Consider the following 27,798-nt stretch of genomic DNA (forward strand, 5'->3'; position numbering starts at 1 on the left):
GGGGGGGGGGGGGGATGTGGAAAAATGAAACAGATTGCGAAGAGGAACCTGTGACTCAAAGAGAGATTCTCCTCGGTGATTTGGAAGGTGCAATGGGCGGGAAATGGTAATTACGAAAAAATGAACACGGTAAGGCACAAAGCGAGGGGACACAAAAAAGTGAAAATTAGATTTCAGGATGAAGCTGTAATAGACTTTAAGACAACCTCCAGTCTATTAGTCAACAAAGGAAAATGATAATCTGATCCAGAGCCAACTCTGGCATATAGAACATCCTGTGTTCATGATGCCCCCTGCCACATATTCTTTTTGCTTTTATGATGAACAGATGTTTGGGAGATAAGCGAAGGTGGCTCGAGCCACTGACAGGAGGAAGCTGCCTGCAGAGTTATTTGCATGTTCAGAGACAAGGTGACACTGCTGCCTGAGTTCCCTTTTCTAGGTTTCACAACTGATCGTTCTACTGATTCTGCTGCTTCAGGAATTCTCCCCAAGCTTGCTGATTTAAGCAGTCAAAACAGAATAAGGGGGCAGAAAAATGGCACCAGGAAAGTCTTCAAAACAAGCTGACAGCCTGTCATTTGCCCTGAGAGGATAAGTAGGCTCCGCGCAACAACATCTACGGGCCTTTTCAGATTCGTCGCTGCCTTTCTCGCGCCCGTCCTCTCCCATTTTCTTTCTCCCCACGTCGCATTGTACACAGGCTGGAGCTCTGTACGGCATGTGGCGAAGAAAATGACTCAGATTGCCCACCAGCCGTGAGCCCGGCTTGTCGGTGGGGAGGAGAAAAGATGGATCACGCAGAGCTGGCAACAGCCAACAAAACCGGTGTGGAGGATTTGCAGGCGGGCACGTTATAGGATGGCAGTTAGCAGAAACAGAGCTGAGATGTGGTCCGCGAGGAACTATGACACATCAGAGGTCTCCAGCTGAAAAACAAACACTCGGTCGTCAAATAAACAAGCGTGTGGTTACACGAGGAGAGCGTTTTTTCACTGATCCTACAGGAAATAAATGTAGGTGCCGGCAAGCTTTCTGAGGTCATGGCCTTATTGCACTAACTGCAGGTGAAAAACACAGGTGACACCTGACGAGAAACATTACGAAACTCAAAATGACTCACTTTAGAATTACTGCATTCATTCAAGAGGTTCTGAAACATCCTAACTATCCTGTAGAAAAGAGAGGAAAAAAAGTGAAAACCCCACATGAAACAGTATTTAACAGTTTTAAATTTGAGCAGAGGGCAATGTGCATTTTTTACAGGACTGCGAGTTTCGTTATCACCCGCTGCCGAAAGGCCAAGGCGAACAGTAATCTTTTTGCTCGAGTCTGTCTGTTAGCAAAATAACTCAAAAGCTTCTGGTGAAATTTTAATGAAGCTCACAGGAAGCAATCTTCATTTGCACCTCTATAATTGATTAACCTTTGGAGTCAACCTGATTCAAAATGGCCACCACAGGCAACTGACCTTATGAAACACAAAAATGTATACAGTGCAGTCAACATTACAGATACTAAGCTAAAATTTGATGTGGTAGTAGCCGAGAGTCATTCACAACACATACTCTGAGCGTGCCAAATTGCATGGGATTCTGCTTAATGTCATTTTAATGTTAGGGTTTCGCCTAATGTTAAGATCTGTTCAAAATGGGTCCAAACTCTGCTGATCTCATGAAAGGCGGTGGGCGACATGCATTCTTTCAAGGAGTGCTGAGGGTTCATTTATGAATTTTAATTAAAGAGAGTTGACCAGCTTCATTTAGCTCAGCAGGGACTGTTGCTGCTTTTAATAAAAGTCTACAAAATAAGAAACCCAAACAAGCCTATTTCAGAGGATGTTGCCTTAACGCCCATCCTGCAGTATGCAACAACAATCTTGAAATTCTGTTAAGTTTTTTGTTTTGTTTTGTTTTGGTGTGCCAAGATTAACAGAGGGGGGCGCTCCTTCAGGTCACAGATGTGAGAACTTTCTGCAGCCAGCCCCTGGGTTTTGGTTTTTTTTTCTCGAATCAGCAGACAATCATGCATAAAGCTCGAACAGCGCCTCAGCGAGACGAACTTCCGTGACCCGAACATAAACGGTTCTGTTTCCTGGTCGCTATGGGGCACGCGCGCAACCTTCCTCCTGCGTCCAACTGAACGCCGAAAGCTCATTATCCAATTAACAGTGGGTGGAGGAGGGAGGGGGTGGGGGGTGGAATCGTCCTTGGCTTGGCAATTTCCCAATTAGACGAGAACACGTGAATGTGCTCCCCTACTTAGAGACGCGCAGAAGGGGGCACGCGCGTCTTCACAGAAACAGACAACACCCCAGTGAGTGTGTGTGTGTGTGAGAGAGACAGCTAAACACGGCAGAAACATGTACGCTTTGGTGAACGCCTTCATGCGCTGCCTCTCCTTCCTCCTGCCTCCTCCTTGGCTCTGTGTCAGCTTCTGCCTGTGGGTTGGGAAGGACTGCGAAGACGCGCTGCGGCGGCCCAATCCCAGAGCTCGTTTCAAAAGCAGAAAGCCTCTTACATATGAGGAAGTGGCAGCAGTCGGAGCAGCGGCAGCAGCAGCGGCAGTAGCTGAAGCGCAGGGAGGCTCCAGCTCCTCGCTCTCGCCAGGTCCAGGCTGCGTCTCGCCGGCCGCTGCGAGCCCCGCCGCTCCTCAGGGCTCCGCGCACGCTCGGCTCTGGCCCGGGGCTGTCTGGCGAGCCGTGGAGCGCGTCCTCGGAGCCCCCTGGGTCTTCCTCCGCCGTCGCTGGAGTCCGGAGCGGCGTCGAGCAGCTTCGCGCGCCCCGTATCCTCCTCCTCCTCCTCTTCCACCACCACCACCACCTCCTCTTCTTCTTCTTCTTCCTCCTTCTGCCCGTGCCTTCGAGTCGAGCCAGGTTATCCGGAGCTTCGCCGCGAGCCCGGACTGGGAGGCACCAGGTGGGGCCGCCTTGACTCGGTCGAGAATCGCGGGCACGATGAGCGGGTCCGTGGGGATCCCCGGCGGCCACCCGGAGGAATGCGCCCCAGGTGCGTCCCCGGAGCAGCAGCAACAGCAGGAGCGGGGCGTCGATGAGGTCATCACCGTGGACCAGCTCTCCCAGGAGATGGGCACGGTGACCATAACCGTGGCCATCCAGGCGGCGGAGGACGAGGAGCCCGAGGAGGAGTCCTCCATCAACAACAACGTGGACTGTCTCAGAGGCAGCTGCAGCGAGGACGAAATCGGGAGACATGATAAGTCAAGGTATTTGGGCTACTGTCTTTTTATTATTTGTTTTTAATAAGTGTCATTACGAGTCATTTATTAATCCTGTAGTTGGAGGTGGAATCCCAGTTTTCATGGCGTCATTAATCAGCAGCAGCTGCTGAAGTGGCAGCACAGGAGCAGCTCTGACACTTCAGGTTCTGTTTGTTTCAATGATATAATATCTGTGTGTGTCTGCACAAAAGAGAAGCAGAAATTCCGACAGGTGTATTTACTGCGATGGCAGAACACGCCAAACATAACTCTGTGAGAGGACTACAATGGGTTGTGACAACAGCAGAGTGTGTGTGTGTGTGTTCTCAGTGGCAGCAGAGTGATACTCTTCTTGTTGCTCTTCTTGGTGGGGGGAGCGTCGTCCAGGGCTGTAAAAGAGAAGGCAGACACCTGAGACCGAACTGAGGACAGCAACCTTCACTTTAATCTAATTCCCCTGCGTCATGGCTTGCTATTTTTATCCCCCCCCTGGCCTATAAAGGCCCATGCACACGCACTCCTGGCAAACATTGAGTCAGTGATGGATGGGCCAAAGGTGAAACACAAATCTTCAAACAAAGAGGGTTCGTTGCACATGTGACGGCGCGTTATTGACATGAAGCGTTTGTGACAAGTTGCAGCTTAGGCTTTCATGATGTCTTGTAAGCTTACATCTTTTTTTTTTTTTTTTTTTTTTTTAAAGAGTGAGCTAAAATCTGGGCTCATGGTCGTTTTCGCCTGATTCTTACAGCATTCCTTCAGTCACACTTTTGTTTCCCCCACAACATTAAATCCAGTCCAGTCGCTGTTGGTGCTGATGCTTCACTTTTCCTACGTGAGGACTCTTTCTCAGTGCTCCTGCCAGCTGTGTGGTCGTCCTGCTGGAAAGCTGACTGTGTGTGTGAGGAGGTGATGAGTCATCCACAAAAATTTCATTCAAACCCTCACTCCAATGTGCAAAGCCACCTGACTGTGCCACTTCACAGCCCAAGCCAGGTGTATGTCAAGATTGGGCTTTTGTTGTTTTCTGTGTTGTTAGAAATCTTTTTTTTTTTTTTCGTTTTTGTTGTGTGAGGTTTTGTTTTGAGCCACCATATTCTTTGTGGGAGGGAGTCTGTGACTCGGCACCCTTCAGATGGCCAGGCCTTGGCAGTTTTCAGGTCTGGTTGGACATGAGGTCTGGCACTGACGAGCAGGGGCTGTGGCCGCAGACCCGGTTTGTTGATTGCTACAAGGGGGAGAAAAAAAAACTTGAAAGGAGGCGCACGGGCAGTCGTGATGTGTAAGGGAAATGGCAGAGTGAAAATTAGTCTCTGCCAACAATTTGTAAGCCTCTGGCTTATTGTATTAATTAGCATTGAAGAGGGAAGAAAGTGCAACAGTTGTAATGCTGGTGCTTTACAGGATGAAATATTCAGCCTTTTTTTTTTTTTTTTTCCTACTACAAAGAGGTCTCTGCTGACCATGTTCTCTTCCCACACACAGCGGTGCAGGCACCAGCGGAGGAGAGCTGGAGGAGGAGAGCTGGCAGCCCCCGGATCCTGAGCTCATCCAGAAGCTGGTCGCTCAGATTGAGTTCTACCTGTCCGATGAGAACCTGGAGCATGACGCCTTCCTGCTTAAACATGTCCGCCGCAACAAACTCGGGTTTGTTAGCGTCAAGCTGCTCACCTCGTTCAAGAAGGTAACCATGGCTGCCAGTCACTTGGGTGCAAACGCAGCAGGAAGTCTGAATAGCTGACCTGCGAAGGCGAACTGCCCGCGCACACACACACCTATAATGACCTAAATTACAGTGTACGTTCCATACCTTACGTACTGCACTGCAGGCTAATTATGTACTTTCTCATGATTTTTGTTTTGGTGTTCCCGAACTGACAACCCGCAGAATGTGAGATCCAGCCACAAGACGAATTTGAAAATGTTAATTGCTGCCAAATTGCCAAATCCAAATGTGAACTTGAATAGTAGTTTCCATCACTGAAATTCCCAGTGACAGAGGCTGATAAGATTAGAATAGCAATGAGTGTTTCTAGTGTCAGCATGACTAGCTGTTGCTGTGTGTTTGTAATGATGTTCTCACACTGATTCACAACAGCAGGTGCTACTTCAGGCTCATGCATGCAGCTTTGCTGGCTTGTAATTGTTTCATTCTGTTGATGCCACGATAACTTACCAGGCCAAACGTGGTCATTTTGAAATAAACGAGCTGAACTGTGAGCAGAGTTCTGTGGAAGTGAAGCAAGTTATTGGTTCTTTGTGGCATATTGACTTCAGTTAATGAATAAAGCTTCAGCATTAAGTGATCCTTCAGTTTTTGTTTAAGACCGAAGCTTAGCTTAGAAGCTACTGCATTAATCATGTGACTGACTGGTTAAAGAATGGCCCCCTTCAAAGACCCCATAGTGACACAAGTGTTGTTGCAGGTTAAACACTTGACTCGTGACTGGAGGACAACTGCCTATGCGCTGAAGCACTCGAAGATACTCGAGCTGAACGACGAGGGGCGTAAGGTGCGGCGCAAATCTGCGGTGCCGGTCTTTGCCAGCGAGTCGTTACCCAGCCGGATGCTGCTGCTGAGCGACTTGCAGAAGTGGCCCGAACTGGCTGCTCTCGCTAAAGATAATGGGAGCTGTGAGGGCGGAGCCACTCAGCAGGAGCAGCTGATGAAGCTGCTGCTGAAGGAGTTCGGGACGTACGGCGCCATTGCGTCTGTCAGAGTCCTGAAGCCGGGGAAGGACCTGCCGGCAGACCTGAAAAGACTGAGTGGGCGCTACACTCAGCTAGGCACAGAGGAGTGCGCCATTGTGGAGTTTGAGGAGGTGGAGGCTGCGGTCAAAGCAAACGAAGTGGCGGGAGGCGAGGACGGAGGGAGCGGTCTGCTGGGGCTGAAGGTGGTTCTGATTGGAACGAAGCCGCCTAAAAAGAAGGTATCCAAAGAGCGGCCCCGTGAGGAGGGAGGGATGCGCAAAAGCCGCTCTTTGAACAGCAGAGTACGAGAGCTTCAGTACCACGGGGACGACTCGGCCTGCAGCTCCTCGGAGACGGAAAGCACCCCCACGTCACCCAGGCTGGCCAGAAAGTCCCAGTCCTGCAACAAGCTCAGCCCCACTACTGCCGGCATCAGCTTCCAGAACAATCACCTGAGTCCCGGCATCTCGCCACGCAACAGCCCCTGGTCGAGCCCCCGCGCCAGCCCCTGTCCGCAGCGCAAATCCCACCCCCACAAGTCTCCCCTGGTGAGCGAGGGCAGGCTGAGCCCCGAGGCCGGACGCCGCTGGGCAGACTACTCGTCAGACAGCAGCCTCACCCCTTCTGGGAGCCCGTGGGTTCAACGGCGGAAGCAGGTGGCGTCTCAGGAGAGCAGCCCGGTCGGCAGCCCCATGCTGGGCCGAAAGATCCAGAACGCCGACGGTCTGCCGCCAGGAGTAATGAGGCTGCCAAGGGGTCCTGACGGAACTCGTGGCTTTCACGGAGTTGCTGTTGCCGAGCGGGGAAAGAGTGCTGCTACTCAGACTTGATTTGTGGGACATCTTGATGCAATTCCTCTTCCCACCCCCCCAGAAAGAAAAAAAGACTTGTTGGAAACTTGTTGCTCTCCCCTTCCTCCTACATTTGAGACTGTGTAGATATATTTTTGTTGAGTGCGTCGGTTTTCAGTCTGTTATATTTTTATACGGCATTTTGCGTTACCATGGTAACATTATGGGATTTACCAATGAGGAAATTTAAGTGAATGTAAACTGATATGGCTCTGAAAAAGGAAAACAAAACATCGCATCACTGAAACGGACCACGTTGCCTCGTTTCCTCTAAACTCATTCTACTTGAGAATGAGCTAAAGAGAACTCCAACTTGTTTAAGTTAAAGTGTCTCGTCTGCAGTGTAAAATCTTGCATCATGTCTGTGGATGGTGTTCGGATGTTTCAGTGGCAAAGGCACATGAATTTTGTTAAAATGTCACCGTATGCCTTTTCTGTATTTGTCAAACGTGGGTTCTGTTTTCACAAGCTATTTAAACTGAGGCCATAATGGCCCCACTGCCATAGATGTTGGACATCACATTTGAGTTTTGATCAGTTTTAATTTAATTTTTCAGTATACCTTTGCATTTATTAGGGTTTCCTTCAAACCCTGTTTGTATCTGCAGGTAGCTGCTTTAATTTTGTTTTTGTTGTTTTTTTTAAAAATTCTTTATATATTTTCTTGTCAGTCTAAGCTCACTGTGTGGTTTGAGTGATGTTCAGGTCGGGGAGAAAAGATGCTCTTATGTTCTTGCCTTTTATATCTGAGCTGGGGCATTTGTACGCCGAGATTCCTATTGTACAAATAAATCACTGAAATTGCAATTTTTAGTAAGTTTTTTGTTTGGCTCTTTTGAATCCCTTGAAACGAGCATGACGACGCAGCCTTTTTCATAATGTCCAAATGTAATGGGTACACTGCCAAAATGGTGAAGGTGATACTAGACGCAAAGCTACATTTTCAGGAAAGTCGACACCAAAAGCCTTCAGAGAAACGCTCCAAAAATGGCTGTCATTTCAGCTCATTTGATAAGGAAAATATCTCTGCTGAGATCAAAAATAAAAAACTTGCAAAAGTATTAGACTACGTGAGCGCCTGCTCGGTATGAAAATGCATCTTTAGATAACTGGTATTCAGTCAGCATGTGCGATTAACCAGGTTAGCCCATCCCTGCTCATCTGTGGTCAGACCTGTTTGAAACTTGGTGAACTGCAACTTCACAGGCTCATAAATGAGCAGAGGTTCAGATTATTAAAATCTTCAGTCTTCTGAGAGACGGGCCGGTTTTTCTGTATTCGGGTGCAGTTTGAACTCTTCTCCTGTTTCATCATTCAGTGGATCGCTGCACAGAAAAATGGTCACTGCATGCTAAGTTTGAATAGCTCTTGTAATTTTATTTTGTTTATTTCACATACAGGTGAAAAACTCTGATCGCAGCTCCATCACAGTAACGCAGCCCACAGCACTAGCAATTTGTACAACTGAAAACTGTTAGAATTGTGAAGCAGATTGCTTTTATATTTGTCCTTAATTTGGATAATGTTGCAGAGCTTTTGTTTTCAGCTTGGCACCGATAGGGTCCTCTCCTCTGATTAGTATTAAATAATTACTCCATTGTGAGTCATTGCATTTTTGTTTTGTGAAACAAAGCGAGATGTAATGACGGAGGGTAAAAAGGGTTGTGGACACTTTATGGGCACTGTAATCAGTCTCATGGGATCAGACTCCTTAGCAACAGTCTAACAGTGGGAGGGGGGGTCTCAGTCGGAGCCTTAGACTTTTAAATTTATGTGGTGGCAGCTTTGCGTTCATCCACTTCGTGTTGGATTTACAAGCTCCTGTAAGAAAGAGCATAATGAGAAGACACAATTTGTGAGGCTGGCTGGGGACGGGGGTGGGGGGGTCAGGGCTGTGCTCCAAAACCCAGACGTGACAGGACTAAGTGGGATTGCATAAGAGCGATAATGAATAAACTTTTGTTCACCTCCTCTGCATTATTAGCAATTCAGAACGAGGAAGTCGTGAGTCCGTCCATCTTTGACCAGATACTGGGCATAATGACCGTATGTGGGGGGGGAATTAAAGCATCACTTTCAAAAGATGAAATTCTATATAATTACCACCGAAGACTGCTTTAGAGTTGGATCAAATTGGAATATCATTAAGAGATAATACTACAGCTCTGGTCATTATTTGTAATTTGTCAGCAAGCATTGACTTGTGAATAAGGAGGTATTTTGTGCAGTTTATTTACTTTGAACCTTTTTCTCGAGATAATTTGTAAAATGTGATTAGATCTGTTGAAGTAAACAGCTTTTCTGTTTCACAGCCTTCAAGTTTATATCATTACACTTTGAAATAAAAGCTGTTCTATAAAATGACGCCAGCCTGTATGCAGTTTTAAAAGCATGCATCATGCAGCTTCATAATTTAGCGCACCAATTTAACTGCGTATTGTGCAAAAAAAAAGAAAAAGCTAACAATGTGTCGTACAGGAAAAAAGCAGCCCTTTTTCAGGCTAAATTATTCCATTTGGGAAAAGAAACCAAGTCGTTTTACGCCAGTAGTCTCCTGAAGTCAGAACATGCCATCCCTTGCATCAGTCTGTAGGTGGGAGCTGTAGTGGCTGGGTGGGTGGCGTCAGCGCTGAGGAACTAGAGTTAGGGTGGAGACATTTTTCAGCAGCCTTAGCAAGGCAGCCAATTGGAAAAGTCGACACAAACTGCAAGAATCTACTAGAAAGGAAATGCTTTTTTTCTTTTTTTTTTTCTTAGAAAAAAAAAAAAAATCTATGATGTAACACCAAACCGTAGGTTAAAAAAACTTGGCAGAGCAGACTGACCGTGAAAGCTGTCATGCTGATGATTATGTTCACTGACGTCAGCTGTAGTTTCAGTGCTCGAGGTCGCCGAACAGGCAGACATCGGGATGAGAACGTTCCTCCGCCCCGTTCGTCCCCCTGACCCCCTCCTTCTGCCGCAGCCTGAGGGGGGGGATCACAGGCCTCTCTCACCACGAGCTGAGTAAAACGTGAGAGAGAGAACAGACACAAACAACGTCGACTAATAATAAAACTCAGTTCTTCTAACAGCTTGCTGGGAGAACAGCTTTTAACTGGAGAGCTCGAGCTCATGACAATGGGAGATAAGGCTCGGGCTCAAGTTCTGCAGCCTGCTGCGGTTCTGACCTGTGACCTGAATACTCTTTACGGAGTCAAGGCAGCAGCTGAAAGAAAGAGCAGCATTTTCCAGGATCAGTCACTTTATCAGCTCAGTTAATAGAGTTTTGGTTTTAAATTGTACTGACATCTTTTCAACACCCGCACCATCATAAACCAGGTCGGCGTTTATTGTTCCGCCACAATAAACGCTACCGCAAACCCAAATGGATGAAAAATGCATACATACACGGTGGCTGTGCATTTAGTAATGTGTAAGCAGTATTGAGCACAGTTACATTTTATTTATATAACTTTAAAAAAAAATTGTTTTTACAGTGCCATAAAAAAAAGAAAAAGATATGGAAACAGAAGGTGGTGGGTCTCGATTTAAAAGAATATTACAGGTCGTGTATGTTTGCTTTTTTTTACAAAGAAAACTGTGTTTAAGGAAGATTAGCAGTGGAAAGCAAAGAATACAGCTGCAGTATCTCCAACACAGGAAAACCACAGTGTTGCTGCAGTTTGCTGGGACATCTCATTTCAAACGTTTCAATAGCAATCACGAACAAACAAACATCGATGGGTTATCTGTTCCGTTTTCAAAAGACGCGACAACGTGGCTTGCAGCGAGAGAGGACGTTTATTAGAGTTTTCCCCATCGCTTAAAGTGTTTTAACTAAACTTTAACTCTTAGTCTAAGCAACTGAAATGAGCTTTATGAGGACGTTGCATTTGTTTTTCAATAAACAGGTCAGTTTTCTTGTGGTTGTGACTTCCATTGCAGACTTCATATGGGGAAAAAATTGAAGTCCTTATAGAATTTCTGTCAAAAGCACCTGTCATCAATAAAAACACAATACAACACATTCCCTGCAGCATTTTTGCGCTTTTAGAACATAAATGTTACCCTTCAACTTGTCTTTTTGTCTGTCTGGCGTTACCATAAAAAGCTCCGTAGCCATGGTTACCATTTGACCCTCGTTGATGCATCTACCTTGTAATAAAGGAGGAGCAATAAGTACTCTAAGGTGACAGGATGTCTGTGAAAGAACCGCTCCACAGGAAACCAAAGCTGTCGATCGGCAAGATGGAGCCTAACCACTAGTTAGGCCGAACCAACTGGATGCACATAATCACTGGCTCCTCGTGCTCCTGCACAGCTCCATCTGCACAATCTCAACAGGAGATGGACGCCGAATGACTGGGACGGCTCGGGAGGTTTTGTGGGCAGAGTCGGTGCTGGCGTGAAGAGGAAAACACTTCCTGCTCGTTAGCAGATGGGAAGAGGACGTGTCGAGCAGCGCAGGCAAACGTGGTAAGAACACAGTATCTCAGCTCCTCAGTCTTTGCAGAGTGAAGTGGTGTGAGGAGGAGGGGGAGGAGGAGGGGGGGTCATAAACCAACACTGTCTCCAGGGCTTTGCTTCAGATGTAGAGCGAGCCATCAGCGGGACCCACATAGCCGACCCCTATCAGGAGAACATCTATCAAAGTCCAGATGCCCAGACCTCCAAAGCTGAACAGTTTGCCCAGACCCTCTCTCCACTGACCCAGATAAAACCGGTCTGCACCGAAACCACCGAGAGTGATGCTACACAAAGGAAAAAAACAGGCACAATAAAAAAGAAAAAAAAAAACAATCAATTATAGAGCATACGTATCCGGACTTTCTTATTCCATCGTTCAAAATGGTCGGAAGTGTTGAAATGCTGGGGATAAGCTTACCTGAGTGCTAATGCTGTCGACCATTTGTATCCACCGGTCCAGTTGCAGAATAAACGCTTATGAAACTGCCGTTTGCCTACAGGAGACAGTTACAAGACACATTACACAAACTCTGATGTTAAAAAAAACCCAAAATAAGCCCATATGAGGCTCATTTACAGGTGCACCAGGTTTGCACACTTAAAAAAAAGATAATTACTCTCATATTCTAACATAGTTTCACTCTTGTCACCTTTTTATCTGAAACACCTCCTTTTCAGCCCTTCTCAGTGAGCTATAACACACACTTTAACACAAGACCTTTCATGAACACTACAAGCTAAATTTTTCTCTCTAAAATCATTCATTAAGCAAATAAAAGCAGCTTCTATTAAAATTGAGGTGAACTCGACCAATTTGGTAACGGAGGCTATTTTCCCATAAATGAAGCTGAAGGTGTCTTTTTCCACACTGACAGTCAAATGTTGAGTGCATGATAAGCTTTTATAAGACACAAAAAAAAAAAAAATTACTGTTATACTGTTTTGTCTGTTATAGTCATGTGAAAAGAAGCTTGATTTCGTGGTAGCTGTGAATCCTTTCAAAATATTATACAAATTTGAAAGAGTATTCATAAATAATTCAAATAATAACAAAAAAGTACTATTTTGGAGTCAATTTTTAAGGATAAATGAACTACAGGCAAAAATATAACGTTCATAAGTATACATTAATTAAATTAGAAGTAGGGTTTTCAGATGTTCCTACTGGTTACAGGTGGAACTTGTCTTGGATCTGGAGCCCTTTCTGTGCTATTATCACGCAAAAATCGAAACAGATTAATATAAATGTCAATGAGCAAAAATGTTATGAATGCTTAAAAAGCTAGCAAGGGAGTTAAAACATCTAAATGATCTAAAAACACGTTAATCTGAAGGGCATGTTTAAAAATATTTCTGGACTGACTGGCTGGTTGCAAAATAAAAAAATAAATAAATCAAAATCAGTGAATTTACCACTCTAAGCTGATTCTAAAAGAAGTTTCCAGGTACAACAACAATTTAGCACAGAATCTACAGGAACCACTTGTGGCCGCTCTACTGCATTTACAATCAGAATGAGACTGCACAAATCTGAGCAGCATGGGGGGGGGGGGGGGGGGCATTTCAGCGAGAAAAAAAACAACAATAAAAGAAGCCTTTTTCTGTTCAATAAAACAAATATAGCAACACTGCAGTTTGCCAATGAACACAGAGGAACAGAGTAGGTCCTTATGAAACACGTTTTTTTTTTTTTTTCCTCCACGGAAACTGTAATTCTACTTCAAATCTATTTTTGCTGAAAATAAAGAAATAAATACATGAACTCGACCACATTAATTTGCCAAACTGGCTTTGTTTCATTTGGATCAAATCTTTGTTAGAAAATATCGGAGCGGCCACCACCTATCACATTCTCGTGAGTGTAGACCCGGTGTGCAGTCACGTCAGCCAGAATAAAGACGAAAGCGAACATCCTCTACGCACCGCCGCAGCACAGACTGAATTCACTCTCTCTAATGGTGATGGCAATTAAATGCAGCCTACATACCTTTTATGCACAGATGTAAAAATGCATTTAAAAAAAGAGCCAATCTCTATGTTTTTTTTTTTTAAATAAGAAAGCGAAAACAGAATTCTGATCTCTTTCAACCACCTTCCTAGCAGAGATAAAGAAAAAGCCATCCTACACTTTTCATTTCTCTGTTTATATAACAAAGATGGAGAATACAAAGTTTGCATGACTCAGAGCTCCATTAACAGGAAACGAAGCAGCTTAAAAAGCTTAAACTGTCTATTATTCACTGTGAAAAACTAGCAGTTCAAATCTTTGCAGGCAGAAAAAGATTATTTTAGTAAATTCGAAGTGTTTCAAATATAAACCACAGCTCTGACAGGGACGTTAACTGGCGCTGAATGTGCATTGTTGTTGTTGCTGGAAGCAAAAATCCTTTGTCATACCTAAACAATGTACATGGTCTAAGACTTTACAGGTGGTGTTGTAGCGCTTGCGTGGGCAGGAGACTGTCATGCAGTTGGTGGGGTTTTCACAGCGGTACTGAGACGGGTCCAGCTGCCAGCAGAACTGACAGACAACAGGGAGGGTAAAGTTGGTTTGCTGCTGTCCTGACTCTCCCTGCAAAAAAAGGAAAACGAGGAAATCACTACACAGACAACCTCTGCAATAAAATTCAATTTTAAAGATTAGTGTGTAATGGTAGAGACTTTCTCTAAATTTTAACTACTTAACACATTTCAACTCACTATACAGTGAACCCCCTTTTTGGGTTTGCAGGTGAAGGAAGCTGGTTTGCCATAGGTGCAGTTGTGTTGGTAATTGCACTGAATGCAATCCGCTGGCAGGCGACTGCACAGACCCCGACTAGGACATTTAGAAGTCTCTTCATCTGTTGGGGAAACTAAAAAAACATCTGTTATTTACCTTAAATTACCGAAGGAATATAACATCTTTGATACAAGCTGTTTATTGTTGTGGCACAGTTAAAAAAAACATCTTTCTGGGAAGAAAACAAGAGACACTGATAATACTAAAATGCTAAATTGCCTATTTATTTGTCTGTTATGCCTCATGAGGATGACCTTCTATATGAGAAGGTCCAAGAAATAAAGAGTGATATTTATACACCTAAACAGTACAAATGTGATCAACAAACCAGCCATGGTTAGAGGATCATTTAGGATAGAAAATGTGCCGACATTAGAGAAGGAGTGCTACAATCTGCACTACAGCTGCATTACAGAAGGTGGCTGAGATGCCTCCTCAGATCTACAAAGTCTAAAAATAGAATTAAACCTAAAATTTGTCTTTCTATCCAGGTCACACTGTAGTTTTACTGAAAATGGAACTGCAGGTTAGCTACAGCTGTTTTATGCACATACGCAGCTTATAAATATGCTAAATACCACAATAGTCACACATAAGAAACACAAATTTCAAAATCCAACATGTTATGTTTGCAGTGCTGTAGTTAATGAAGACTAACACGTTTATCCAGTTTATAGGCTTCTCATGCAACAAATAACTATCTGAAGAATTATGAATAATGACTATCATTGTTGCTGTGTAGAGTTTTTACCAGAAGCTGCAGGAGGGACCACAGGGCTGGTGATGATGGGTCCATGCTGGGCTTCTCTGCTCAACGCAGGCTCCTGGTGGCTCACCTGGGGAGAGCTCAAGTACCCTGAAACCCAACCAGAACAGAAAAACTCAGCTATAACCCCATTTACTAAAGGGCGGTTCTTAACAAAGACAACTAGCTTCATACAGCTTAGCGTTAAGAGCTAACTACTCTCATAAACAGCCCATTAGGTACGATGTAATTAACAAAAACAGCCAGAGTATCCGATAAACTGCGGTTAAACACGGTCAGTGTTTTCATTGCGAACTAGCTAGCCGCACAGGGGTTAGGCTAGCTAACATGCTAGCTCTGTTATCAATACACGATAACGACCAAAACCTTACGAATTGGATTAAAAAGTCACTGTCTCGTAAACACACCGTTCACGCTCTGTAAGACCAGGTCCATGAACAACATGACAGTTATCCCGTAGTGTTTTAAGCACCGTCCTCGGTCTGGTCTCCACATCTGACAGCTAGTAGCCATTGTTGCTGCGGAACAAGACGCTGCTGCTGCGTTCAGGTCATGTAGGAAAACAGGATGTTGGCGCAGCACGAGGAGGAAAACTGGTCGCTATATTGTTCACCGTGCCTGTTCCTCGATATTTAATCAGTTTTATTTCACATTCAAGTCGTATGTTTGTTAAGACGAGGTCAACAAAAATAAATTTTAGGTGTAGTAGGATTGGTAATATACTGTATCGCATAACACATTTTAGAGTATCTAATTTACCCTCAAGCTGGTGAAGTGGAAAATGAATTCATCATTAAAAATGCTGCCACCCAAAGTTTTCAGTGTAGTCATTCCAGTAAATTTGATACAGGCCAAAAAGTAAAACAATGTAAACATAAAAGCCTTACCTTTTGAAAACACTATTCATCCAGTTACAACATAGACTTTTTGGATCTGATGCAGTAAGTTTTGCACACCTGGATTTGGGGATTTTCTGCCATTTTTCCTGCAAATCCTCTCAAGCTCTGGTTGGATGGGGACTTCTGGTGGACAGCCGTTTTTGGGGCTCTTCAGAGTTGATCGATAGGATTCAAGTCGGGGCTCTGTGCAGGCCACATTCATCGAGTTGTACCCAAGCTCCTCCTGTGGTGTCTTCAGTGTGCTTTTGGGTCATGTTGGAAGGTGAACCTTCACCCCAGTCTGAGGTACTGAGGACTGTGGAACAGGTTTTCCTCAATCCTGAGCAGTCTGCCCCCACAGCATGATGCTGGCACCACCATGCTTCACTGTGTGGATGGTATCAGGCAAGTGGTGAGCAGTGTCTGGTTTGCACAAGACATAACATCAATCTGAGACCAAACAGTTCCAATCCTGGTTTTATCAGACCTGGAAAGTTTGAGTTGTTCATGTGGGCTTTCCAAAGCTTTGCACAGAATCCTTTCAACTGTAGCATCAACCTTCTACATATATTTAGAAAACAAAGAAAAGGGGGTCTGAATATTTTTTTGAAGCTACTGCATGCATCTGACCCGATGTGTATTGCTCAACTGCAAATACTGATTTTCAGCTCTCAGTGCTCATATTGCTATTAGAGAAAATTGTCTAGAATCAATCTTTCTATTGTCTTGAATCAACACACCCCTCCAGGAGTGTGACACCACAAGAACTGCTGGTTTGGCAACACATCTAATTCTTAATAAAATGTGAACCTCTTTACCTGTGAAAATTAGGAAACAATTCAAAAAACCAAAACAAAACCCAACACATTTTGTAAATTTTTTTTAATTGTTTTTTTTTTCCTGGGTTTTCCCACTAAGGCAGGTCTATGTGAAAATAAGCATCATTTCCATGAGTACAGCTGTCACACTGTGGCTTTAAAATTGTCAATTCACTTCCCTTTAGATTTGGAATACATGGAAATATTCTGACAACCACAACACATCCTAAAAATCATTTTTCAACAGTTCACTCGTCTCTTTCTAGATGTTTTGTGGCCCCTTTTGATACATGTATACCAACAGAACAACACTTAATTTCTGTCCAATTTCCATGACCTACTTTCCAAACCCATCTTCACACGTGCCGTCATCCACCCCTTCACTGCTCCTCTGACTGTACTGCTAAGGCTGAGGTAATCCAGTGCCAGACTCTGCTTTGTTTTCCGCCCTTTTATCAGAACTCCTCCTCTGCATTTCGACAGCGGGACCGCTTGAGCAGGGTCAGGCGGGCCATCACCTCGGACACCGGCAGCTCTCCGTGGACCTTGTTGTCCCTCGTGCGCACATTGACGCTGTTAGTCATCTTCTCCTTCTCTCCTACAACTGCCAAGACACAAGGACGACAACAGCTTGACATAACACCACACACGCCTCACACCACACAGCTACCCTAACACCGTCCCCGCTTTGTATCGCCGACTTCAACAACTGTGGGTGGTTGGCCAGCTTGGACGTCCATTTGCCTCGTAGTCGACTAATAGGGGATGTTTATTTTGACTCACCGGGCATCTCATGGCACCTCTGATAGCAGCTGCGCGGTTAAACAAACTGTACCGGGTTCTCACGTGTCAGCCCGTTTACTAATGTATATTTCAAATAATCTTTACGCTTAAGTTTATCCTTTAAAAATCTTACTACATTTAGACTTTAATGGTTTTATTCCTAATGTTCTCTGTGAAAGAAGTTTTGCAGGAATTCAATAAAATTACAAAAAAATGATGTCTTTGAAAATATTTGCACAAGTTAAAGCTTTAACATATAAACCTATCTACTAAAAACTTACTTCAGTGTGTGATTAAACATTATGATAAAAAATATAAAAATCTAGAATTAATTAGTGATGCACAATATTATTCTCCATATAATCAGTACACAATAAATCCATTTTAAATACTGCATCAACCGAGACTTGCAGATAAGGTAAAATTCAGCCTGGTGGTGGATAATTTAAGAATTGTAACTTGGAGAGGATCATCCAAGCTTCTTATAGTGTGATGAAGTCTAGAGACCTAATTAAAACAGTCGTATATAGGTGACCGTAAAGTCAGGTTTTAAATTTTGATATTCTAGTCATTGTTTTCGACTCACGTTATCCAAATTTTGGCTCTTCACAGTAAGTACAGAAACAATTCAAGCTCACTATAAATAAGGCTCGATTAATAATAATAATGCAGAAATAAATCAGCAATTAATCTAAATCAGTTGGAAACTACTGGCTGAACTCATGTCAGCAAAACAGTGTTTTTTATCCCTGTTGGGAGAAAAGCCAGTCTGGAAGATAAAAAAAACTAGCTTAGCTACTAAAATAAAAGTAATATTTTTGAAAAGAAAGTAACACTGCAGGGGATAATCCATGATATATATCAGGAAGATTATCAAAAATCCATTATCTGGCATGAAAACAATCCACTTATAGTGGAGACTAAGAATTTTTTTTCTGCAATAATAGCCTCGATTGTTGAAGCACTACAGTCATTCTTTAAGACGTTTAGAAAAATGTTCCCACCTGACCCAATGTACATCTGAGAACTTCCATTATTTTATAAGTAAAAAAACACCTAATTTAGATTTCTCACATTTACTGCTGTTTGCATCTTGTTACCTGATGAATACATTTCAAAACCTATAACTTTTTAAAAGTATTTCCACTCTACTCAGCTCTAAGTCCTCACCAAGAATGAAGTTATATTGAGCCAACTGAGCGTTTCGGATCTTCTTATTTAGCAGACAGCTAGAGTCCAGGTCGGCGTCTGCCATGAAGCCGGCCTCTGTGAACTGCTTGCACACCTGACAGGTTAAAAAAAAAACAGAGAAAAGTAGCACAATGTCAGAATTCTACATCTACGAGCGCCACGAATAATGTCTGCGTTCACATATGTGTGCAAACGTGTGCCAGCGATTGGGAAACCGAGCGCATGCCTTCTTGGCGTAATCCTCACAGGAGGGGTTGACAGGCACCAGCATCACCTGACGGGGAGAGAGCCAGAGAGGCCTGTTGGAGGGACAGATGGGTTTTAAAGATGCTCAGCCAGTCATCGCTCGTGTAAAGACAAAAAAAACCCAACACTGCGGGCGCTGTTTTTCCACCACAAAAAGCAACTTCTGGGTGAAACCACAGTGCAGAGAGGATGATAAGAGTTACGCTACTGACAATGCAGTGCATTATTTGTCATTCTAACACAAGGACGTGCAATTTACTTGGATTGCAACACAAAGACACTCACAATAAGAGCAAAAAAAAAGCATTTGTTGTCTAAGAAGGGTTTATGGACTGTTGTTTTAGGTGAATCTATACACGGGCAGCGGTGAGCTCCTCACCATTTTCCTGCGTAGTTCTCGGTGAGGATAGCAATCATCCTTTCGACCGAGCCCAAGATGGCACGATGGATGATGACGGGTCGGGCTTTGTCGTCACCGTCCTTTCTGTTATCACGGGGAAAAAAAGAGAACAGAAAGGGGAGAAAAACATAAAAAACAAAGTTTTGATAAATGTCAATGTATACAGTAGAACAGATATCGACGTTACTGCATAAAAGTTTCAAAGCACCCCTACTTTTTGACTTTGAAAGAGACACATTTTGTTGTAATCTTTTTAAAAATGGTCTTAATCAATGTAGTTTTAGGCTTTCAGAAGAAAGCTGGCAGTTCATTGAGTTTAGGAACCAATTTTACACCTGAATGGTTCATAAGTGGCTGAATAAACATCTAATCATTTTCTTCACTTATTCAACGTCGCAGGGTGCTGAAGCTCATCTCCAGAGATCTATGGGCGAGACTGCCAGTCCATCACTTAGAGACAAACAACGGTCCACACTCTCACTCTCACCTACAGCGCACCACCACGCCGCTTCACAAACATTCTGAAGAATTAAAAACCTATAAAGGAACCCAAATAACCCATCGCCTTTTGTCCTGTGTTGAGAAATAACAAAGTTAGGGTCGTTATGGTTAAATCTTAACAAGCAGAAGCACTCAGAGAATGCAAACCTCCACCAAGGCCAAGGGGACTTATTTGGATTGTGAAATTTAACCCCTTGTTTTTTGTGACAACCCCCAACATTTCCTGAAAATTTCATCAAAATCTTGTCATTAGTTGTTAAGTAATATTGCTAACAACAGGACTTCCCTGACGGAGCTAATAACATTTTGTAAGTTTGAGTTCAAGCTATTGTTGTTTTTGCTAAGATCAATTAGCTGTGGAGGCCATCTTGACTTGGGCCGACTCCAGTAGTCAGTCAGTTGTAGAGGTCCATTTGATTGATTACTTCCAGACAGTTTCAATAAAAATCTGTCCACTGGCTCGAGAGATATTTTGCTAACATGACAGACAAATTAACACACGCGGCACACACACACAGAGGAAAAAGCATTACTCCTTGCCTTTTGGCAGTGGGCAAAACAATCTTTGAAAGACCTTCAGAATGTCTGGAACGTAAAGAAATAAAGGACCACTCATTCAGCAGTGCTGTACATAATGTATAAATAGTTTGTTGTGTCACTACAAAAAATAAATAAATAAAAGTGCTTCTTGGCCCCCTCCTAACTCCAAATATATCCATTTTCTCCTCAATACCCATCTGCAGCGCTTGTCTCTCAGCAGACCATTCACAAACTAAACCCACTTTTCTGCTTTTGAGTTATTTTTCCTCCCTGGGTCTGTTTATTGAAGTTCTTGCTGCTCAAAGAGCTCAAATTTGCATACATCTCGTCACCTGTGAAAAAAAAAAAATCCAACCATCTCGTATCCAATCCTCGGCGCGGTAAAGTGCACAGACTCAGCGGTGTGGAAGTGTTTTGATTAGCTGACTCACCCCACAAAGGTCAGGTTGAAGCGAATTGGCAGCTGGAAGTCCAGCTGAATGGTTGCGCACTGGTGGTAACGTCCAATTGCATCTTTGATCTTAATGTCAATCTGCAACGGCGCAGAAGAAAAAAATAAATAAATAAAAAAAGATCGAGACCTTTCAAGACCTCAGAGTTGGGCTGATTTTGTGTTTGCAGAAAGTATCATAAAATCTGTTCCAACCTTGGGTCCATAAAAAGCCCCGTCTCCTGGGTTGAGTTTCCATGGCTCCCCGAACTCATTCAGGCTGTTTTCAAGTTGCTGTCAAACACATTACGTTTTATTTTAACTCAAAACAACAAGAGGCCAAGTCATACTTAAACACAGCCAAGGGCAGAAGCTCACTTCATGCTGCCTAATGTCCTAATATTTTCATTTTTAATGGCAGCTGATGTCAGTAAGAACCTAAAGAAAACATGTGAGTAACGACTTCCTGAAAACACCACCTACGAAAACACGAGGAACTGGACGTGACTCACAGATGTGATACTACTCGATGAAACCGAATGTTAACAGGAGCCGTTATTTATCCAAAGTCTCCCACACAGAGGTCAGATCTGAACTCCGTGACCGAGTCAAGTTTTACATCTCAAGTTTGGAAGCACGATTCACGCCACGGTGTACCTTCTCGGCCTGGTTCCACACGGCTACATCGCCCAGATACTTCTCTGGACGAGTCGAGAGGTGAAGCTGGAAGGAGAATTCGAACACGTGGTAAACGCAGCGCAGGAAGTCCAGGCAGCCCTTCATCTCCGTCTCAATCTAAATGAAAACAATAATAATCATTTCATTAAAGAGAATTCATTTCAAGAAAAAAAAACAAAAAAACATTAACAGTGCAGGTGAGACCTGATCCATGGTGCAGAAAATGTGAGCGTCATCCTGCTGGAAGCGGCGCACTCTGGTCAGCCCCGTCAAGGTCCCCGACAGCTCGTTCCTGTGGAGGACGCCGAAGTCCGCCAGCCTCAGAGGGAGCTCCCGCCACGAGCGAGGCCTGTGGCTGAACATCAGGCTGCGGGGCGACCAGAAAGCAGTGAGACTCAACGCTGATATGAGAGACGGTGTTTGTCCCCCCTCTCTGAGAGTGCATTCACCAGTGGCCGGGGCAGTTCATGGGCTTCAGGGCGAAGACGTCCTCCTCCACGGGGAAAGAGAACATGTTTTCGCTGTAGTGCTGCCAGTGTCCGGACGTCTCCCACAGCTTACTGTTATAGATGTTGGGGGAGGCCACTTCCTGAAAGCCTCTTCTCCAGTACTCGTCCTAGGGAACGAAAACCAACCAAACCAGATGGGCTGAACTTGCTGCGCAGGTGAAGCGTGACTTTGGGGCATGAAACCTCAAGCCACTGCAATAAAACATACCATCTTGCAGGCTTTATTTAACCATTTGTCACCCTTAGGGAAAAAAAAAACATGTAACAGCCTGTTGAGCTGTATTGCAGCCAACAGGAGAAGGCTGGAAGGATTTCTGCAAATATGTGAAACTGTGAAAAACAGGAGATAAAAAAGAAATGCGCGCTCAGTCAGCTGGAACTAAACGGAGCCTCGTTTAAGAGCGTTCGCCGCGAAAACCATGCAGTCCGCAGCCGTACGTATGAGCTGAAGTTCTCAGCGCCGAACATAAGAGAAACGCATAAATTACTGCTTGATATTTTTTTCTCGTTTTTTTCCTAATGTGACAGCAGACTTGGGTGATGTGATAATGATCTTGCACCGCTTCTGCGGAGCCCATGAGAGGTCCTCCTCCCAGAATGGTCTGGATTGTGGGCGTGTTGTGAAAACTTTCAAGATGTCAACTTAGTTTCCTACAGAGTCACTGAAACCGAAGACGGAAGTTTGACCACCGCTCTACTAGAGCTGCATCTATGGTAATAACATTCATATTCATCTGGTTGCACGTTAAATGCAAATATCTTTTGTAAAGTTTGCCATTCTGATTGAGACGTTCTGCTGCTCTGCGGTCAGGGGGGGTGAATTTAAGCTTCCGAAACTAAACGTAGGTGTTCTGTTCACTCCCAGTGAGAGGTCCGCATTTCAGTGAAGTGGCAATCACCACCAGCACACGGGAAATGTTAAGTATGGCCTGAAGCCTCGCAGACTCAGACGGTTTGTGCATCCCCGCAGTGCTCCACTTTCAGAATTATGACTGACAAATTTAACAAACCTTAATCTAGCAATGACTGAAAGGAATGCACATCCCCTGCTTGCAAGGCAAAGTTTTTAAACGAAGATCTCTCGCGATCTGTTGGCACTCAGACCAAGTCAAATTTGACCTCCATATCTGCAAAATTAACAGAGTTAGAGACATGTTTGTGTTTGATCAGGCTGAATAACGGTGGCGTCCATCTTGAGTCAGGTTGACTCTGAAAGGTAGATGTTGTAGATGTGCATCCAGGGGTTGATTTCTAAGAGTTTCATTAAACTCTGTCATGTGGTTCATGAGATATTTTGCTAACAGAGACAGGCAAACAAACACTGCCACACACACACACACACACAAATCCATGCTGAAGGTTCAGCTCGTACCCGTATAAACTCTGTGAGCGTGTTGTAGATGTAGGCGCCGCGCGGCATGAAGAAGCAGCTGCCAGGGCTGAGATCGTGGAAGAAGAACAGCTCCTGGTCCTGTCCAAGGGAGACAAAGACACCTTTTTAATGACTTCACATCGAAATCTGCAGGTACAGCCAGTGACGAACTCTTCTGCACGCAGCGGGGAGTTATCCAATCGTCACCCTCGCAGCGAGAGAGCAGGGCAACACGGAGGTGACTCGGATCAAATCTCAGCGGAACGTGTGTCGCAATAATGACGATTCGACTGATCAGGCTTTGAGGTCGCGCCTTCCACCACTTCATCGTGTTTAGTCAATGTGAAACAAATTAAAGTTAGTTATCGACGCTGCGTCTGAATGAAAAGGGTCGGCTCGAGCTGCGTCTTTACCACAACGTGCCGCCGTCCGCCTAACGCCGGGAGTCGACGGCATTATCTCCACGCTGGCGTTTAATGCGGGGCTGTGTTAGAAGCGCCGACTGAGGTGCTGCCGTGGCGGCTCCCATGCTGGGAAACCAGCTGGAGGCTCGGGTGACTCAGAGGTGTCCTGAATGCGCCGGCAGGAGGGAACACAGCGCCCTCAGCTGGTTAAAAGCAGCGAGAGGCAACGTGCTGAGAAAACCTGCACCTTCATCACTGACTTAGAGCAGAAGCTGAGGCCTGTATTAATTTTAAATCTATTATTAAGAGGGAAAAATGTGTTTTATTTGGTGTTTGTTTTAACGGTGATCGTCAGCTTCAATAAAACCCTCAGAAGACGTGTCAGCGATTATGCCGCACAACTCTAAAAATAAACATCTTCACACCGAGGTTCAGCTCCCTTTTCCACCCCTTGCCCCAGTCCTCTACCCGCCGAGAGGGCTGCCGGACCGAGCGCACTCACCTTGCCGATCTTGCGATGGTCTCTGTTCTTGGCCTCCTCCTGAAAGCGTTCCCACTCCTTCAGCATCTTGGAGTCCGGGAAGGAAATCCCATAGATCCTCTGCAGCGTCTCCATGTCGGAGCGGCCCTCCCAGTACGTGGAGGAGTTCTGGTGGCGGAGGCAGGAAGGAAGTTTCAACCAGGAGAGACTCAGGATTTGGATTATGACTGTATGACTGTGCAGAGCATAGATGAGCTGGGGTGTTTTTGTGTGTGTGTGTTTATGGACATTAAAGAAAAGAGTCACACCGAGAGTACCTTATAAATCTTCATGGCCTTGATTTTACCCGTGTGTCTGACGTGAGGACCTCTGCACAGGTCGATCAAAGGCCCACATCTACACAAAAGGTCCAGAGTTTCAGCAGTTGGCATAACAAAACAGTCAAATGTAAATCTAAATGCATTATTTTAAAAGGAATGCATATTGCAAACCTTAGAAAATAACTTTATGCAGAGTATGTGTTGTGAATGACCCTGAGCTACTACCACCTCAAATTTTAGCTCAAAACTGCCTGAGTTGTGGCCATTTTTGTGTTATTTAAGGTAGTATGGATGTGGCAGCCATCTTGAATCAAGCCCACTCTAAAAGTTAATCAGTCGTAGATGTGCATCCAGTGATTACTTTCTGCAAGTTTCATCCAAACTGGTCCAGTGGTTTGAGAGATATTTTGCTAACAGACACACACGAACACCAACCACAAAGTTGACTCTACTTGGTTGTTCTTTAAGACGTTCTGTAAAACAGGCAGCTCTCACCTGTAGACTGTAGTCGTAGGAGTGGTAACTTTTTCATTCAGAATGCGGCACTTGAACTTGTTGTACTAGAAGAAATAGGAGAGAAAAAAAGCAGTTTATAATTGAAAATAAGTTTCCTGAAGCGCAAGAAAAATCTGCGACGTTTCCAAGGGGATCTATTCTGCTTCCTTGAATGAGTCAGGATAGATCTGTGGGCCGTACAGAACATCTTCATTCCATTTAAAACACAAAATCATTCTCAGATATCTGTTTGGAGCTCATTTCAGAATGAGCCGTTTTAGGGCTGCAACACTTATGCAAATGAGCTGCTGTTGGCCACACCCCCCCAACACTCATCACCCCACTAACGACCTACATTTAAAAAAAACTAAAACTCTCTGAAGGATTAACCGCGGATCGGACGCACATTTATATCGTTATTAATTCCAACTCTGAGGATTCTGACGTTGGGACTGGAGCACGTAGCGGTTCAGAACTGACATTTGTCGAGTCCGAGAGCAGCAGTAAGCGAGTCCGAAACCCGACTGGTATCAGGTCGGGACAGCGGCATTATAGACACGTTCTATATATGTTCATTTTCCTTTTCCAGCAGACATTGTTCAGCGGTAAAACCAGCAGAACTAACATGATTATCTTCTTGTAATGAAGTGGGCGGAGCTCCAATTGGGTTGCCTAGGTGAGGGGCTGGGCTTGTGGGGTTGCTAGGTAACAGGGATTGTGACAACAATTCCAAGGTTTATGACAGAGGTCGTTTTGCAGACATCAGAAAACATTTACTTAGTGTCAAAAAATGGCTGAGTGTTTCTTTTTTCTTTTTTGTTGTTTCTAGAAGTAGTAGATACCCAAATGGAAGTACAAAAACATGCAAAAAGGGGAATTTTGCAGAATAGGTCCCCTTTTAAAAGCACGTCCCCAGCCGACGCGGGCCCTTCACCGCGCTCATCTCACCTGGAACATTTTCAGCAGGCTCTGCTTGGTGACCTCGAGCCGCTCGAAGGGCTGCTTCTCCCTCACCACGGCCTTACACAAACTCTCCAGGTCCCCGAACTCGCTGCTGGACACCGACCTGGAGACAGCCGACACGTTCGGCTCACCAGGTTTCATATATATCACGACCCTGTCCTTTTAAGACTCTTTTAAGAAAGAAAAACGTGTCTTTTCTGCTGTAAGCACCTTTCTTAATTCAACAAGGGGGGGAAGAGGCCGATTTTAAACTGTAATGTGTTAAATGTAAAGAAAACGTGAGCTGCCGACAGTCTGACACTCACTTCTGTTCATCCAGGAACATGTCGTAGTAGAAGCCGTTCTCAATGGGGGGGCCGTAGCACAAACAGCCCCCGTAGAAGCGCTCCATCGCCTCCCCCAGGATGTGGGCGCTGGAGTGCCAGTACACCTGACAGAGAGAGAGAGAGGTGGAGACGGACTTAACGTTTCTGCACAAATAAAAAACACAAAATGGCCACGAGCTCACAATCCACGGTGAAGACTGAATCCTTTCAGGGTGAGCTGCTCATTTCAGGTCAGATCAAAGGTAAAATGACATTTAGTAAAATAAAAATGTCTTTGGAAGCACAAGAACCAAGTTTTGCCCTCTCCCCTCGTCTCTCTTAGGGTTTAACTTAGACAAATAAAAAGTCTTTATGCTGGAATAAAGCTGAGTTTTTCTTTCCGCCCCCGTCTTAAGGAGGATTTGCCGTTTTGAAATGATCTGCTGTTTCGGTCGATTTCGCACGGAGGGGGAGGGGGTTTCTGTCGTGGTCGAAAGGATCCTCGCACTCACGGCTTGAGCGTCTTCGTGGTCGAAGTGCAAGATCTGCAGGGCGCAGTCCCGCTCGAGAGGCCGGTCCAGATCCCAGAGCTCGCCGTCCACGCGGGAAATCACTGCGGTGTCAGCCAGGCTCTGGCTGAAGGAACGACAAGAGCGTCACAGATCTGTCAAAACAAACAAACTGAACAAACCCAAAAGACAACCTCTGCCTTCCCTTACCTGATGCTACAAGCCACCTGATACGGCGTGGTCACCCAGGACTTGCCCGGTACTTTGCGGCCGTCTGGCAGCTCCACGGCGATGGGTTTGCTGTTTGAAGCTTTCTTTGCCAGCAGGGCGTCGCTCTCCTTCTTCAGCATCTCGTAGAGGCTGAGGCGCTCAGCCACGAACCCAGGCCAGGGGCTCAGCTTCAGCACAACAAACAAACAAACAAAAAACAGCCATCAGTGTAAAGCAACCGTCTGTAGGAACACATCAGCATCACGGTGCAGTACTCACCTCCTTCACACCTCCACCTGATGCTGGTCCCCTCTCCTTCTTTTCCTTCTTGTCCCTGCCGCCCGGCTTTGTGTCCGGAGCTGAAGCCTGTCGTTCAAAATGAGGAAAAATAAGTCTCTCATCATCGTTTCCACTGAAGCCATATTACCAGCAGGACAAGCATCCAAGGAGTGAACACACAGCAACTGGGTGAGAGGGTTATTTTTGGAAATGAGGAGGGGGTGTGGGTGTCACGTGACCGAGCAGAGGCCTTTAAATATCACCAGGTGTGCGTAATTACCCTGTTAACAGCTCGGTTGTTTATCTGCTGGTGCTTGTTGGTGTTCTTCTCCGGAGGTTTGCCCGCCCTGGCCGCTTGTTCTTTCCGTCCCCGCGCCTCCTTCTCCCTCACTCTCTCCAGCTCCAGCTCCAGCTCCGCCTGCAGACCCCGCCGGAGGTGCAGCAGCCGGTACCTGAGCTTCTCGTTCTCCGCCCGCAGGCTTTCGAGCTCCGTGCTCGCCGCGGCGTCGGGACCCCCGCTCAGCCCGTCCCGGAGGCCCGAGATTTCCCTGGTGAGGAGCCGGATCTGCTCCTCCTGCGCGGACAAACGTGCGGCCAGGCACTCCGCCATCTTTGAAATGACCAACCGAGGGCTCACTTCCGGTGCGGAGTTTAGGAAAATAAAAGCTTTGACTTGAGATTGAAAAGCAAATGGCCAATCAAATTCAACCTATTAAATAAAGTACTAT

The 27,798-nt window shown here is 45.0% G+C and overlaps 3 protein-coding genes across 3 annotated transcripts in view; 1 reads left to right on the plus strand and 2 right to left on the minus strand.

Annotated features, from left to right (window-relative positions):
* The window catches only part of larp6a (La ribonucleoprotein 6, translational regulator a), a 23,316-nt gene extending 15,748 nt beyond the window's left edge, over positions 1–7,568 (plus strand). Inside the window, exons 2-4 of the mRNA XM_017428662.2 lie at positions 2,321–3,225; positions 4,705–4,903; positions 5,646–7,568. Of these exons, the coding sequence (XP_017284151.1) occupies positions 2,363–3,225; positions 4,705–4,903; positions 5,646–6,740 (2,157 nt within the window). The 5' untranslated portion in view covers positions 2,321–2,362 and the 3' untranslated portion in view covers positions 6,741–7,568. The remainder of the gene's footprint in view (positions 1–2,320; positions 3,226–4,704; positions 4,904–5,645) is intronic.
* Positions 7,569–10,161: 2,593 nt separating this feature from the next.
* On the minus strand, positions 10,162–15,326 carry tm2d3 (TM2 domain containing 3). The gene is made up of 6 exons (XM_017428667.3): positions 15,166–15,326; positions 14,744–14,848; positions 13,911–14,065; positions 13,608–13,782; positions 11,629–11,704; positions 10,162–11,494 (listed from the first exon to the last, which is right to left on the minus strand). Exons 1-6 carry the CDS (start codon positions 15,269–15,271, stop codon positions 11,329–11,331), a joined length of 783 nt encoding a protein of 260 aa, XP_017284156.1. The 5' UTR covers positions 15,272–15,326; the 3' UTR covers positions 10,162–11,328.
* Positions 15,327–16,511: 1,185 nt separating this feature from the next.
* On the minus strand, positions 16,512–27,707 carry tars3 (threonyl-tRNA synthetase 3). Its single transcript, XM_017428717.3, has 19 exons — positions 27,351–27,707; positions 27,071–27,157; positions 26,792–26,979; positions 26,585–26,708; positions 26,073–26,197; positions 25,753–25,870; positions 24,805–24,869; positions 24,307–24,385; positions 24,011–24,157; positions 23,105–23,203; positions 21,673–21,839; positions 21,428–21,590; positions 21,203–21,340; positions 20,762–20,839; positions 20,547–20,647; positions 19,054–19,158; positions 18,655–18,727; positions 18,408–18,522; positions 16,512–17,058 (listed from the first exon to the last, which is right to left on the minus strand). The coding sequence occupies exons 1-19, from the start codon at positions 27,678–27,680 to the stop codon at positions 16,910–16,912; spliced, it is 2,451 nt and encodes an 816-aa protein (XP_017284206.1). The 5' UTR covers positions 27,681–27,707; the 3' UTR covers positions 16,512–16,909.
* Positions 27,708–27,798: the final 91 nt, after the last annotated feature.

Source organism: Kryptolebias marmoratus, linkage group LG15 (assembly GCF_001649575.2).
Source record: "Kryptolebias marmoratus isolate JLee-2015 linkage group LG15, ASM164957v2, whole genome shotgun sequence".
In the NCBI taxonomy this organism is placed as follows: domain Eukaryota; kingdom Metazoa; phylum Chordata; class Actinopteri; order Cyprinodontiformes; family Rivulidae; genus Kryptolebias; species Kryptolebias marmoratus.

What these genes read in the sequence shown, in the direction of transcription:
- tm2d3 (XM_017428667.3), bottom strand. Translation starts at nt 15,271, where the DNA reads ATGGCTACTAGCTGTCAGATGTGGAGACCAGACCGAGGACGGTGCTTA. An exon ending in AGACCATGTACATTGTTTAG is followed by an intron (nt 11,705 to 13,607) that starts GTATGACAAAGG and finishes TGTCTCCTGTAG; the next exon opens with GCAAACGGCAGTTTCATAAG. An exon ending in TCGACAGCATTAGCACTCAG is followed by an intron (nt 11,495 to 11,628) that starts GTAAGCTTATCC and finishes TCCTTTGTGTAG; the next exon opens with CATCACTCTCGGTGGTTTCG.
- tars3 (XM_017428717.3), bottom strand. Translation starts at nt 27,680, where the DNA reads ATGGCGGAGTGCCTGGCCGCACGTTTGTCCGCGCAGGAGGAGCAGATC. An exon ending in CGCTCACAGAGTTTATACGG is followed by an intron (nt 21,840 to 23,104) that starts GTACGAGCTGAA and finishes TTCGTTCCCTAG; the next exon opens with GACGAGTACTGGAGAAGAGG. An exon ending in ATGAACTGCCCCGGCCACTG is followed by an intron (nt 21,591 to 21,672) that starts GTGAATGCACTC and finishes GTCGCCCCGCAG; the next exon opens with CCTGATGTTCAGCCACAGGC.